Source organism: Cydia pomonella, chromosome 18 (genome assembly GCF_033807575.1).
Source record: "Cydia pomonella isolate Wapato2018A chromosome 18, ilCydPomo1, whole genome shotgun sequence".
NCBI lineage: Eukaryota > Metazoa > Arthropoda > Insecta > Lepidoptera > Tortricidae > Cydia > Cydia pomonella.
The window spans coordinates 5,944,686-5,959,173 of record NC_084720.1 but is presented as its reverse complement, the minus strand read 5'-3'; the positions used below and the strand labels follow the sequence as shown (position 1 = coordinate 5,959,173).

The following is a 14,488-nucleotide window of genomic DNA, read 5'->3' as shown; positions in this document are numbered from 1 at the left end:
CAAAAAATAGCACCAGTTATAAAAAATAATTTATTTCCACATTTTTATACAATATGAGTTATTTACATGATTCAATGTCATGGATCTATCAATATGAACAATAGTGACTAAGTTTGAAGAGTAAATTAGTATTTTCTTATAAATGTATTACTGAAACGAGTCGCAAATCGCAAAGCGTTAAAATATGCCTGTGCTGGTTCAAAATACGACTGTAACTTTTCGCTGAAGTTTACATTAGTGATAAGGATATCATAGAAAATCCTATTTCATTTTATTTCAGATTCAATAATACACCTATAGTTATCTTAAGTATAATAATTTTGTTGGCATCTAAACTAACATTAGGTATTCATTGCACATCGCAAATATTTTTACACTACTACACATATGTACACGCGTACAACTAACCTACGTCTAATATACATATATATGTTTGTTGTCGAACATAACTAGATCCCATTTCATATAAATTTATAATTTTATTATTCAAAACAGGCAACACTGGTCAAAAGGTCAAGCGCGGTTCCTGCAAAATTATAACTTGTAACTTCACAAAACTAGGTCCAAGTGTCTAGTCCAGTTTATAAATCAAGGTATTCGGCCTCCATGTCCTCCATGCCATATGGAAACTTTTGTAAGTATATAATATATAAGCAGGGAGTTGAGGGAGTATCTAAGAAACTTTGTAAAACCGTATAAGGATTTGCTACGCCGGCTACGTTTGATCGCTAAACCGCTAGGGTCAAAATCGTCACATTTTCAGTTTATAAGTTGGCGTAGGCGTTTGACAATCACAGCACAGTACTTATACTATAACAATGGCGCGGGTACACCGTCATCTAGACTCATGTCACGATTTAACCTTCTTTAATTTTACAGCTCCTCTACTGTAACCAACGCGAATGTGTAGTAGATAAATAAGTTCGTCGCTATTCACCTAGTCACACGAATGTGCAACTGCAGAGTTAGACCGCGGACAGTGGTCACTGTGGCACGTTCAAACGCAAAATGCAATGTGTAAAAATCCAAGGTGGCTTTCCTCTCTGTCAGGCCAAAGCCTGGACACAAACTCATAGCGGGGGCGGGGGCGATTAAATGTATGAATGTCCTTGAACGCCTGCTCGTCGCGTCGCTGCCCGCTGGCGTCCAGTCCGCGGCTTCAAGATATGTTGGTCCAGTTAGAGTATCCGGCAAGCGTTCCTCAGCACGTTCTTCTTCTTGCCGCCGGGCCGCGCCTTCACCGGTCGCAGCAGTATTGTTCCGTTGCTGCTCAGGTTCGTGAAGTTGCCTGCAAATAACAATAACTTAACAATTTGACCGAATGAAGAAGTCTTCATTCGGTCAAATTGTAATTACTTAATTGACGTACCTAGTGTACCTACCTATCCCATGAAAGCGTGATGAATTGAACACGTGACACCAAACTAAGGATCCTTAGGTCATTGATTAGTGGTTGTGCCTCGAAAGAAGTGTCATATAGCTAATCTAAGTGGCAGGCGTAATAGAAAACGAATGCGAATGAATTTCTCAAGAAAACTTGTGGCTGACGAAAAGTGCAAATAGGCAAACTTGGCCTTAGACTGCGTCTTATGGAGGAATATAGATTATAATAATAAGAGGAATGTGAAGGAACTGAATATTTAGTGCACAACATGTCGCAGATTGTATCAAATTATAGTGACATTTTTCTTACTGGCGTTAGCCCATAAGTATAATTCGTGTCATCCACGATGTCGCGCAGATGTCGCCCGCGTCTTCGTGAATGACACAATCTATGTATATGGCAGCAATTAAAACTCCCCAACGAGTGTGCACATTGAATAGCCGCACTTTCAAGTGGGACAGTGCCGACAGTGGGCACTTATATGTAAGTGGACATTCGCGCTGATCGGAAGAAAGTTTGGAACAAGGTGTTTAACTGCTACATAGGCCGTTTATGGCGACACTCGGTAAGTGAACTTTCACTCTCGGAGCCAAAGATCATTGTCGTACTATGTGCATTATTGCGACTAGATGGTTATTGGCGCCTTTTTTTTACGTTAATTTGTTAGTTTAAGTCAGGGGTCTGGTACGAGTAGGTACTGTACATAACAGGAGTGAGTGGTGACAGCGCAAAGCAGCCTGTTGTTAAGGAAAATCGGATTATCTACGTCTAACAGCCGCGTGAAAGGTTCGTATCCTACTATAGTACTGACCTATGACGGGCGTGGTGACTGCGCAGGGCGGCACGTCCTCGTCTTCGCGCCGCTGGTCGGCCAGGCAGCGCGCCGCCAGCGCGCGGAACACGGCGCCGACGTTCACGTCCTCTTTTACTGACGCGCGCATCAGCCGGCAGCCCAGCGCGCGCGCCACTAGCTCTGCCTCGTCCCTGCATAAGATAATGTAAGTTACCGCTCGCCAGCACATATGCCACTGTTAGGAAACAGTCTCCTTTCTTTGTGCAACGGTTTGGCCTATAGCTACGTTAGCCGGACACGGATTCAGGAGATTTTACAACTACTAGTACTATTTACTAGGAACGAACATCTATGGTACGAGCCGGGGTTAAGTAAAATACACGGCCCCCCTTAAACCGCACCTTACCGTTCAGCGATCATGAGCTGAAAATTCAAAATATCCCTAATATGGTAAGTGCTAAGTACTTTGTGTAGCTGCAGGTATATTTTTAGGGCAAGGCACTTATTTCATAGAAAACTCTCGTACTGTAACTTTATAGGCCAATCAAATTAGACTTTTCCCAAAAATTTAATATAATATAATACCTTCATCTGCAATCTGTGTTTGCGCAATCTCAGGAGGTGTTTATACATTTGTGCTCATTTTTTTGTTGGTAGCCTGAAAACGGTACGTCCGATGGAGGAAAATGTTATTCGGTTCTGAGCATCTTAAACTTTAAATTTGGTTCAGTGGTACAGACGAAATCAAAAATTAGAAACATGGAAAATTTCTTGCAAGCTTATACTTATTAAGAAAAAATATGTTATTCACCAGTGTCTGATTAACCAAACATTGCTGGTAGTGGCCATTAATTGGTGGTGGATTCCTTCTACGTCGAGTGGTTTCACAGTCCTAGAAAAAAAAAGCGGCCAAGTGCGAGTCGGACTCGCCCATGAAGGGTTCCGTACCGTTTATGTCGTATAATAAAAAACTACTTACTAGATCTCGTTCAAACCAATTTTCGGTGGAAGTTTGCATGGTAATATATATCATATATTTTCTTTAGTTTTATCATTCTGTTATTTTAGAAGTTACGGGGGGGGGGGACACACTTTTTACCACTTTGGAAGTGTCTCTCGCGCAAACTTTTCAGTTTAGAAAAAAATGATATTAGAAACCTCAATATCATTTTTAAAGACCTATCCATAGATACCCCACACGTATGGGTTTGATGAAAAAAAATTTGTATTTCAGTTCTAAGTATGGGGGGGGGGGGGTAACCCCCAAAATTTATTGTCTTTTTTTCTATTTTTGTGTGAAAATCTTAATGCGGTTCATAGAATACATCTACTTACCAAGTACTTGAACTTATACCTAGTTTCGGAAAAAAGTGGCTGTGACATAAACGGACAGACAGACGGACATGACGAATCCATAAGGGTTCCGTTTTTTTCCATTTGGCTACAAAACCCTAAAAACCCCTAGGCGCCCACAATTTAAAATCTATCTATCAAACTCGGATTACAACGCATCGGATTGCACCAGAGAGAAGCAAATAGTATGATAATTAGTAGGTACTTATAATTGGTCCATGCTTGCACTAACATTTATGTACTTATAATGCCATAACATGTAAATATTGACTATCTACATCCAGTTATGCATGTTTTTAAGCAGATACAAGATGTTTATGATAATGATGAAAGTGACTCACGGTCCGACGACGCACTGGTCCATTAGATCTATTTTATTTTGAACTATGATGGTTGGGATTTCTCCACATTCATTCTCCACCTGAAAGTAAATAAAACAATTGATTTAAATACAGTATTCGCCTTTTCAGTTTCAATAAGACACTACTCGACAAATTATACGTCACAATGCTATTAGGTACCTGGATAACTGTGTTATTATTTGAGGATACCTGTCACAAAAGTCATCTACAGTCTGGAATCCTCATTTCAATGTTCACATTAACACAATTGAAAAAAATCAGAACAAATTCATCAGAACAATGAAATATAAATTTAAATCTTTTTGCCCTGACAATTTGGCGTCTCTTCAAACCCGTAGAGAAATTCGAGATCAGATATTTTTGTTCAAAATCATACATGGCCTTATTGATTCTCCCAATCTTTTGTCTAAAATTTCAATTCGATGTCTTGATCAGCGAACTCGCTCCACAAACCTATTTGCAATTCTTTGGTCGTACTACATATGGAAGAAATAGGTTCTTAGCTAGAGCGTGTAGAACTTATAATGATTTTTTTTCTGATATTGATATATTCCATTTATCATTACAACAGTTTGTTTCTGCAATAAAATGTACAGGTAATAATAATATTGATTAGTTACTATATTTCAGCATACTTGCCAATTTTTTTATAATATTTTCAACAGTTAGAGTTATTTGAGTTTTGCATGTTTTAATATTAATGTTAATTTCTGAGCAACATAATTGTTATTACTCATTAGTGGAAACTGTTTGGCTTGTGAATGTGTAATTTGATTTACTATGTGTGTTGTTTTTGCCTGTTTGTTTCCCAATGGTTTAAATAAATAAATAAATAAAAGACAAATAAGGCACAGGACAAAGAGGTTCAAGTATGGTAGGTACACATAAAGCAACAGTATATTTGAATAAGTACAAGTTATCAAGTAGGTATACTATCAAATTATAAACACACTTGAAAATAAAGTCAAAGTTGATCTTTGGTAAAGTTTCTTGCTCCGGTACATTGTTACACGAATTAAAGTTTTAGGGGACAATCCGGACTCCCTTCTCTTCCATTCATGGCATCTATGCTCTCAACAGTGCTTTGGATTGCAGTAGCCGACTCCAAGTACTTCGCTAGAAGCACGCCCCGTCCACCGGACGAACAGTTTATCCCCATCACGTAATTATTCTTCACAGGAATGAACAGATACTTGTAAATCCGATCGCACGAGCGGTAGAGCGACTTGACTTCATCATCTCCGTAGTAAGTGACCGTAGTCAACTTCCCAACGTTGTTTACATACGACGACTGTACAATTTTCATGTTCCCTGAGACATTAGCGCTGGAACAAGCGCTTTGAAGTGAAATTATTTCATCCTGAGATGACTTTTTGAAATTAATCACTTCACAACTTCTTCTCTGTCGGCTGTTCGGTGGCCAGAAGTATACAGCGTACCAATTTCCTTGAAGGGTAGTCAGATCGAAGTTATTTCCTGTTTTGTAATAATCGATGCATTGAGATTCTCTGGAACTTTCACAATTAACAAATAACACTACCAAAACTAGAATCAGACGCTTAATGCACATTGCGCATTGTTTAACAACGCAAATTGAAATGAATTTGATCGGCGTCCAAACAGTGACTGATAACATCGAGTATTTACTGGAGCTATTATTTTTGGAGCTTATCAATGATTCGCGCTAGTTATACCGCGGATGTGTGACGTGACCTTTATTATCTTTGCGATCAGGATGTCGAGTGATGTTTCAAGCTTAAATAGCGCAGCGTAGTGCAGTAGCGGAAGATGCAACTATTAGGATTAACTGTTATTGACTACTAGTGTACTATTAGGATTAATTGACGAGATTGGGACATGCACTAAGCTCAGTGGCTATTCGACCAAATAGATATAGAATTCACGTATTCCTAAATCAGTTCATGGTAGTTGGATATAGCAAAGCCTTAGTCGACTTTGCTAAATCACAAAAAGGAGCATAATTTTATCGTATCGTTGAGTAAGTGCGAACACGTCGACGGATATTGACAAGCGCCAGGTAATTGTAGGCGACAATGCGAATCGATCGGAACCGGTTGGCCACGTTATGCCGACCGCAGCGCGTGACCGGCACAGGCTCCAGCTGCGATAATCGATTTATACATGCCTGCAGCTTTGTAGCCAACTTATGGACTCACTTTGCACTGTCATGCCCGACTTCGATCGAAAGGAAAATTCACTTGTTTGTGTTCAAAACTTTGTCCAAGTCTTACGTACTTGTCTCTTCAACCTGTCAAGTAGTTTCTTCAAGCCTCTGTTCTTAAACAAAATGTCCCAGAATATTCGGTAAGTCACATATAGGGTTGCCGATGTCGTCCGGTAGATGGTCCTTTAAAATTCATGTCATACTTGATACGCTTGAAGTACCTGTACTGGTATTCTGTATTCGCGCTTCTAAGTACGCCTTATGATGGATGTCCCACGTCTTAAACTGTTCGGTTTTTTTTAATACTACGTCGGTCGCAAATAAGCATACGGCCCGCCTGATGGTAAGCAGTTTCCGTAGCTTATGTACGGCAGCAACTCCAGGGGTGTAACATGCGCGTTGCCGACCCTAAACCCCCCCCCCCCCCCCCCTCTCTCACCGGCAGAAACACAACACAGTAATAGGAAAGTTAAATTAGACCCTAAATTAATGCAGTTCTGACTAAAATTAAGATGACCCCCTTAGTTAATATGAATTTCATGTAGATTTTGATTAGCTGGAAGAGATCTAAATGCTAACATTAGCGTTGTGAGAATCGACAGCATGACCTTAATAACATCACCTTGCATCTCCGTGCATTCTCTCCGAAACAACAATAAGAGATCGAGCAAGCTTCGTATAAACGCTTGTGGAGAAAACTAAGAAAGTTGTTGTTGGCAACATTGACAGAATGACACAGGGAGAGGAGACTATGATGTCACTTGTTGTATTAACTATATTATATTAAACTAGATAATTATGTAGACTACTGTGAAACATAGTGTGCCTCTAGCATAAGCTTGGCAGAATAATTAACGGTGTAATAATCAGGAGCAGTGTATCAGTCACATCTTCTCCAACTTCGAGCACCTTCACCACCAAACGCTTTATGTTAATGTGAAAATTGTAACTCGCATTCAAGTTGCGCCGAGGCAATCTACAAAGATTTGCAAACGTTTTACTTTCGGGTTATTTTGTGAGAGTCCTATAGGTAGTATTGTGGTATTAGCTAGGGATCATAATACCTCAAATTTTCATGAGTTTTATTATTATTTCTTTTTACTGTGCTTATTTATTATTTCAAGAAATTTCCCGTTAAAACTGACGACCAAGTTTTGCGGAAGTGTTTAATGAGCCGGCGAAGGATATGGGCAAGTATTTGGGCAAGTCTTCCTGGGGTGGTACAGCTAAAACAACACTAATAAACCTAGAAAGAGCCCAGAGAGCTGTACTAAAGGTAGCTACTTACCGCCCATTCTTATACCCCACTGAACTCCTTTATAAAGCATGTGAAGTACTAACTGTTCGTCAACTATTTATATTAAGCACAACACTTAAGCAGCACACCAAAATTCCTTTCAACACTGCATATACTAACAAAAGGCGCAAAGATATTATATGTATACAAACCGTACAAAGAAAACACGTATTTTCTTCTAGATTTTTTGTCTTTTTGGGCCCTTATTTGTACAACAGGTTAAATTCAAAATTAGACTTATACCCACTTAGCTATGTTGGTTGTAAGAATATTCTACGACGCGCCCTTCAAAAAATGACATACGATGATACAGAGAACTTACTAATAGTCGTAAAATGATTTCTTACTGTACTTTGATATAGAATACTTAAATAAGTTATTTTGTTAAGGTTATCACCCTACCAGATTTTTATTGTGTACTATTTATAATTATAATTAAGTGAATAATTACAAATTAATTAATATGGTCCTATTCTGCCTGAAACACAGGAACTCCTAGTTCAGGCATTTGTAAACTTTTCCTTATCCTTAATCCTTAGTCTTTAAGTGCTAACACTGTACTTATACTGTTTTCAATAAAATTTTTGTTGTATTTATTTGTTGTTGTTATTTTGCTGAATGGTGAGGTACTAGAGTCTGACAGGGACCAGGGATGCGCTTGCGACGTCTTGGTCATGTCGAACATGTTACCCGCTGCGTCCATAGCACATACCTTGAGTTTCCACGATTGCAGCGGCATGAACGAGTCCCGGTTTGTAGCAGAGAAGGCCAACACGCATGTTTGCGCGCCGCGGTAGTGCCTTGGTGATGTCGAACTTCCCGCCGTGTCACAGCACATACCTTGAGTTTCCACGAGTGTAGCGCCAGGAACGAGTCCCGGTCTGTGGTAGAGAAGGAAAACACGCACGCATGCGCGTCGCGCTATACGCATTGGTGACGTCGAACTTCCTGCCGTGTCACAGCACATACCTTGAGTTTCCACGAGTGTAGTGCCAGGAACGAGTCCCGGTCTGTGGTAGAGAAGGCCAGCACGCACGCATGCGCGCCGCGGTAGTACGCCTTAGTGATGGCGTCGAACTCTTCCTGCCCCGCCGTGTCCCATAACATAAGCCGCACCTCCTCGCCATCGATCCTGGACAGATAAATCAAAAATTTAAATTTAAGTCAGAAGTTTAATAATGCATTAAGTAAAGTACTAAAAAGGTATTTTTTAAACATATTCTTGTACCAACTTATTTAAAAAAGCGCGTCCAGGCTTTCCAAATGCACAGCGCACGCGCTGCGCAATCTGAATGCATTTAGACGTAAACTGACTGGCATAGTCAACATTTTTTTTAAATTGTTTTTTATCATTTATTTTATATTTATATTATCAAGCCAAGCTCTTGCGTCAGTAGACAAAAGCGGAAAATTTTAAAAAATGTCGAAGCGTTATCGTCCCATAGAACAATTGAATTTCGCGCCTTTTTCTCAAAAATGGAGTTAATTAGAATATCGGTTTCTTTGAGAAAGTGACTTCATTTAAGCTCAGGAATGCACTCTTGAAATTAACGGACTTCAAACAAACACCGTGTTTATAATATACACAAATCTATGAAGTTGGTAACACTCTGATGATGCATGGTCACCTACGTTTATTCAACATAAGTAAGTCTAATAGAGATAGCTGTGTCTCGCTCAGTGATCATAAAATTTAATTTACCGGCCCTTCGTTAAAGAATTTATCACTCTCACATTGTTTAGTAGATACGACAAAAGCACTAAAGTTTAAACTAATCAGATTTCTCTATATTCGAGAGCTAATGTTTAGGTAGACCCAATTAGCTATTGTTTTAAACGCGATTAATTCCACTCCGTATTGCTAGAAATCTACATCTTTGAATGCTAGCTTTTCAGAGTGGAATTAATCTACATTAATCTATGTAACTTTAATAAAATTGTTTAATAGTATTTAGTACCTATTGATCGTTGACTGTTTCAATTAACTAACACTTACAAAGTGAAGGCAGTAAAAAAGAAATGTACATTGGATGCAAAGATCTATCTCTAGTCTGTTATCTGTTAGGTAGATCGTGAAACTATTATCTTCCGGTTATCACTATCAGGTTTCAGTTTTGATTTGAATAATTAGAATGTTAAGTTTGAAATATGAGAACATTCAAATAGCACCTGTTAATAGGAATGTATATGCCATGCCTGCGAAGGGTTAAATATAACCATCCTGGAGGGCAAAACTGAGAGAAGAGGATGAACGACACAGATGAAAGAACATAAAAGGAAGTAAAGACAAAAGCCCAAAATAAGCAGAAATGGAGAATTCTGCAACGACACAGGGCCAGGCCCTCTTAATAATGATGATGCCATAAATGGACCCTTTTACATCTAAGCATGAGTTAAAAACTTGATTCTTACGGTGTAAACTGAAGTTCAAGGCAGGACTACAAAATACCGATTTAAAGTCTGTGACAAGAATCTGTCATGGCTCCTCACATGATGGCCCAGCGTTGGACCAGCGAGATGGCCATGCGATGGTTATGGCTCCTGTACACGTTGGCCCAGCGATGGGCCAGCGAGGTGGCCATGCGATGGTTGAGAGCACGCACTATATATGGATTGGGCCACGTGTAGATGCGTACGCACCATCGCTAGCCCACTACCTTGATGTACGGACGAAAACCGACACCGTGGCCATCCCATCGCCATCCCGCCGCGACATAAACCATCCGACACCACTAACCTCTCATTTCAGTGGGGCAGTATGTTGGCCCAATAATACAAATGTGTTAATATTCTTTTAATTTACATTTCTTTCGATGTCATACAAATTCTTTTCTATCCATTATACAACACAGTCTTACATAATTAGTTAAATGATGTTATTTCCACTAATTTGGTTAAGAATTAGACAAGACAGAACGTAAGGAGTCGTAAATCATTCGACGGAAACGCTGAATATCGTAATACAATTAATTAAGGCTGATATTAATCGCTAATTTACATATTCTGACAAAACAAGCGATTCAACATTCAAATCTAGTCATTAACTCTTTTAGCATTTGTTTAGCTATGGTATTGATTATTATTATTATTAAAGTAGGCCCTATCCAGCTGGGATATTTGCCGCTATACTCGAATTGAAGAATGTCACTTCGATTCTTCGAAGCCTACAAGCCATAAATGCCATAATAGATTTTGTTTTCATAAATGTGAATAAATTTACCTGTCACGCAGTTGGCTGCGTGCGTGATAATGCTCGGCCGCAATGACACACATATTATAAGAACACTAACTTGTGCCCGCGGCTTCTTCTGCGTGGAATGAGGATGATGATTTATAAAAACCTACCTCTAAGCCCTTCCCTTCCTCGGGCCTCAAACTCTCCATACCAAATATCGCCTAAATCGGTTCAACAAAGGCAAAGACAGAGTTATTTTCGCATTTTTAGGGATTTGATAGTTGGTAGATGTCAATTAATATGATATTTATAGCTGAAGAAAATACTTCTGCCGTAAGCAATAACCTTGGAAGTAAAGTATGGTAAACTTAAATTGTAACTAAATGTATATATTTATCAGTCGCTCCATGAAGTCTATACCAATCGTTTTATTATAATCCCTGGTGAAACTACCGGCAGTACCGCTGGATCCTACAGTCATGGACTTTAATTGTTAAGCCCAGCTAAGGGTTCAAGCTAATTTGGTTCAAGATAATCAATACTAAATTCAGCTTCATCTGTGGTTCGTAAGGCATTTTATTTGTACGAGTACTTACTCAATTTGTCGCTCCAAGAAGTCTACACCAATCGTCTTCTTATAATCCCTGGTGAACGTCCCGCGGCAGTACCGCTGGATCATGCTGGACTTCCCGACGCCTCCATCGCCTACGATCACCACCTTCAGCGCCACCTCCAGCTCCTCCTCACGCATCCTCGCACCATGTGGGTGTCATACATCAGTGTGCGCTGATCGCCTGGAACAATGAAGCGTGGAGTTAATGCGTTATCCTTTACTATTCTAGTCGGCTTTGCTAGTAACCAAAATTATATAGGGACATCCACAACTACATATGATAAGCAGTGAAGCTTATCACAGTAACAAACAACTAGGTATAAGACTAGTATTATATCTGTGGTATAAGGGAGATGTTTGTGATGCGAGCGGTTGAACGTGAAAATCCCAGGCACCTGTGATTCCTGTCCCTATTGACAACTGGTAATCTAGAGTCTAGATGCGGTAAAGGACCAGATGATTATATTAATACTGCAAAATATAACGTCCTACACCCAACTACACGAAGTCGCAACCAAATGTGACGAAAGTGATTGACCAACTACACAAATTTGGATTCAATCGACGTGTGGCGAAAGTAATTTTGTCCCAAAATTGTACCCTCTTAAGTTTCTATAACATTAAATTGACTGTGTCTTCGACAAGAGGTTTCGAGTATGAGCTTAAAGAAGGAAAATCAGCAGTAAATATTCTACTGCCGTGCCGTGTGTTAGTTATATTCCTCGGAACCTCAGTCCGTAACGTTGTGCTCAGGGAAAGTAATTACATATCAATACACTTTAGGAGACAAGTATTTATTGCTTTCTAAACGTAGCTTTCTGTTGGGTTACTCCACAAAACTTGAGAGAAAACTATTTTGATATGATTGCTGACTACTCTACTAGCAAATTAAAACAGTGTACCACGGTAAAACAGGACTGTCAAACTAAATAATATATAAATATATGTAGAGTACAGTATACGTAAAACTTGTTGCGGCATTAATTATTGTTCTTAGAAGTATTAGAACAAATTAAATTATTTTCGGAAAATATTTTAATTTGTTTTTATTTCAAGTAACACTACTAAGTATATAATTTTTAAACTGAAATAAATGTCATATACAGGCAGCATCAATAGTAGTGGATGAGACTACGAGGTAAAAGTATCTAACGTTTTCTAATAGCTTCATAAGATACATATATGTATACCTAGGTAATCTAGGTATACGTAAAACAAATACTATATGGAAGACAGCATATTGAACGCGAAATGTAGAGATATACATATTCTCATTATTTGTAAGACTGTTAGATAGGGACAGATACTTTAGGCGCGTTGTTTTATCCGCAGTTGTTATCTGGGGGCACGGTAGTGCCTCCGCCAAGACGAGCAAAGCGAAGCGCAAGGGCACTACCTACCTTTTCTCGAAGCGCTTCGTTGTTTTTTTTTAACCCTCATAACTTGGGTTTGGATTATACCAGATAAACAAAATTCTCGGGATATAATGTCAATAGTAGACTTATTAAGCATAAACAAATTCAATTGCATAGCTCTTATACTTTAGATTTTATTCATATCTAAAAACCCCGATTTCGTTACTGACTCACTCACTCACTCACTGATGATTTTCTAAACCTTTAGGGTATTTCCTCACGTCCTAGGAAGCTGAAATTTGGTATGTAGGATAGTATTAGTACACAATCGACAAACAAAATTAAAAAGAGGGTGGAATTTCGTATGGGGAATCAATAACCGCTGAACTAATTTAGTTGAAATCTGGCATGTAGATGTTATGAGCAAGGATATAGTATAGTTTTCAATCCCAAAAAACTGTGAAAGGGGGTGAAAAAGGGTGTTAGAGGGGGAAAAGCCAGTTGAAGTTTATATGGGGAATATTTCAGGATTTTTAATAGTAAATCACCCCAACCCTTTAAATTAGGGGATCGAATATTGTCATAAGCGACTTACAAAAAGAAGTGAGATCCCATCAAAAACATTTTCATGTAAAATGTAGCCAAGACGAGACCATGGCTTGCACTGCTTAAAAGTTATCAGATCTCTTGTAGAGCCAGGCTTCTAACTCTACAAACTCTACTCCTTAGTCAAAATATGTGGCTTAGCCGTTTCGTTAATACAAGAAGTATTGTATAATAAAAAATAATGAATAGTGAATACATTGTTCACCCATGTGACTGTAGCGAAACGGCCATGCCATATATTTTGACTAAGGAGTAGAGTTTGTAAAGTTAGTGCTTGTAGAGTTAGAAGCCTGGCTCTACAAGAGATCTGATAACTTTTTGACAGTGCAAGCCCTCACCCTCGTCTTGGCTACATTTTACATGAAAGTGTTTTTGATGGGATATCCTTATTTATTATTGTTATATTTACAAATTTTACTATTAATGCCGAATTGTATATTTTTGTACACTCAAGACTAGAACGCGGATCATATTGTATTTATATTTTTAAATGACTAGTATAGTGATTGTCGTGGCACAGGGCGGTCTAAATGACTTGTGTCACGCGACGCAAATGTAAAATTAATGCTAATCTCATTTGTAACCTGAATTAAGAACATTGGCGAGGTGAGAGAGTGTAAAGTACCATGAGTTTCGTAAGACGGCCATAAAACGTGAATGGCCTCAAGCTAAGTTTTCTCGTTGGGTATTTTATAAGCATGCAACTTGGTAAAATTTAACGACACCGATTGAATCTAAAGAAGCATCTTTAGAAGCTAATGAATTACTGATGAAGTGATGAACCGTCGCATATAATCTTACTCGATAAAAATAGATAGTAGAGTTTACACTTAACATGTTATATGCGGTATTTGTACATTTTATACGCACTTCCGATAATGTCATTCCTATACTGAGTCTACAAGTAACACGGCAAAATAGGTGTATTTTGCAAACCGTTTCCCACTTTTTACCCGGCTGCTACGATTACTTACGAAAACCCGACTAGGTACTATGTATCATAATCTTCCTCGAGTTGTCCCAGCATTTTACCACGGGTCCGCTTGGCCACTAAGAATTAGCGTAGGCACTGGTTTTTACGAAAGCGACTGCTATTTGACCTTCCAACCCAGAGAGTAAACTAGGCCTTAGAATAGAATATTTTTTTATTGTAAATCTGTGTACATACAAAGGTGTTTTTCTTACATTATATGTTTCAACAGTTGCCTGCTAGGGCGTACAATTTTATTATGGTAGGTAACCTACCTATCCTAAAACTTAAGTACATAGGTGTAGCCGGTCAAACAACTTTGCCAGTAGATAAATGCGGGAAATTAAAATTTATAATTTATTCAATCTTATTGCCCGACCTGTATCTGTTGAGTG

At 38.8% G+C, this 14,488-nt stretch overlaps 2 protein-coding genes across 2 annotated transcripts; both read right to left on the bottom strand.

Moving 5' to 3' along the window:
- Window positions 1-16: 16 nt before the first annotated feature.
- On the bottom strand, window positions 17-11,405 carry LOC133527427 (ras-related protein Rab-23-like). The gene is made up of 5 exons (XM_061864437.1): window positions 11,146-11,405; window positions 8,344-8,506; window positions 3,872-3,951; window positions 2,196-2,368; window positions 17-1,288 (listed from the first exon to the last, which is right to left on the bottom strand). The coding sequence occupies exons 1-5, from the start codon at window positions 11,298-11,300 to the stop codon at window positions 1,179-1,181; spliced, it is 681 nt and encodes a 226-aa protein (XP_061720421.1). The 5' UTR covers window positions 11,301-11,405; the 3' UTR covers window positions 17-1,178.
- LOC133527428 (uncharacterized) lies at window positions 4,763-6,205 on the bottom strand. Its single transcript, XM_061864439.1, has one exon. The coding sequence runs from the start codon at window positions 5,526-5,528 to the stop codon at window positions 4,908-4,910; it is 621 nt and encodes a 206-aa protein (XP_061720423.1). The 5' UTR covers window positions 5,529-6,205; the 3' UTR covers window positions 4,763-4,907.
- Window positions 11,406-14,488: the final 3,083 nt, after the last annotated feature.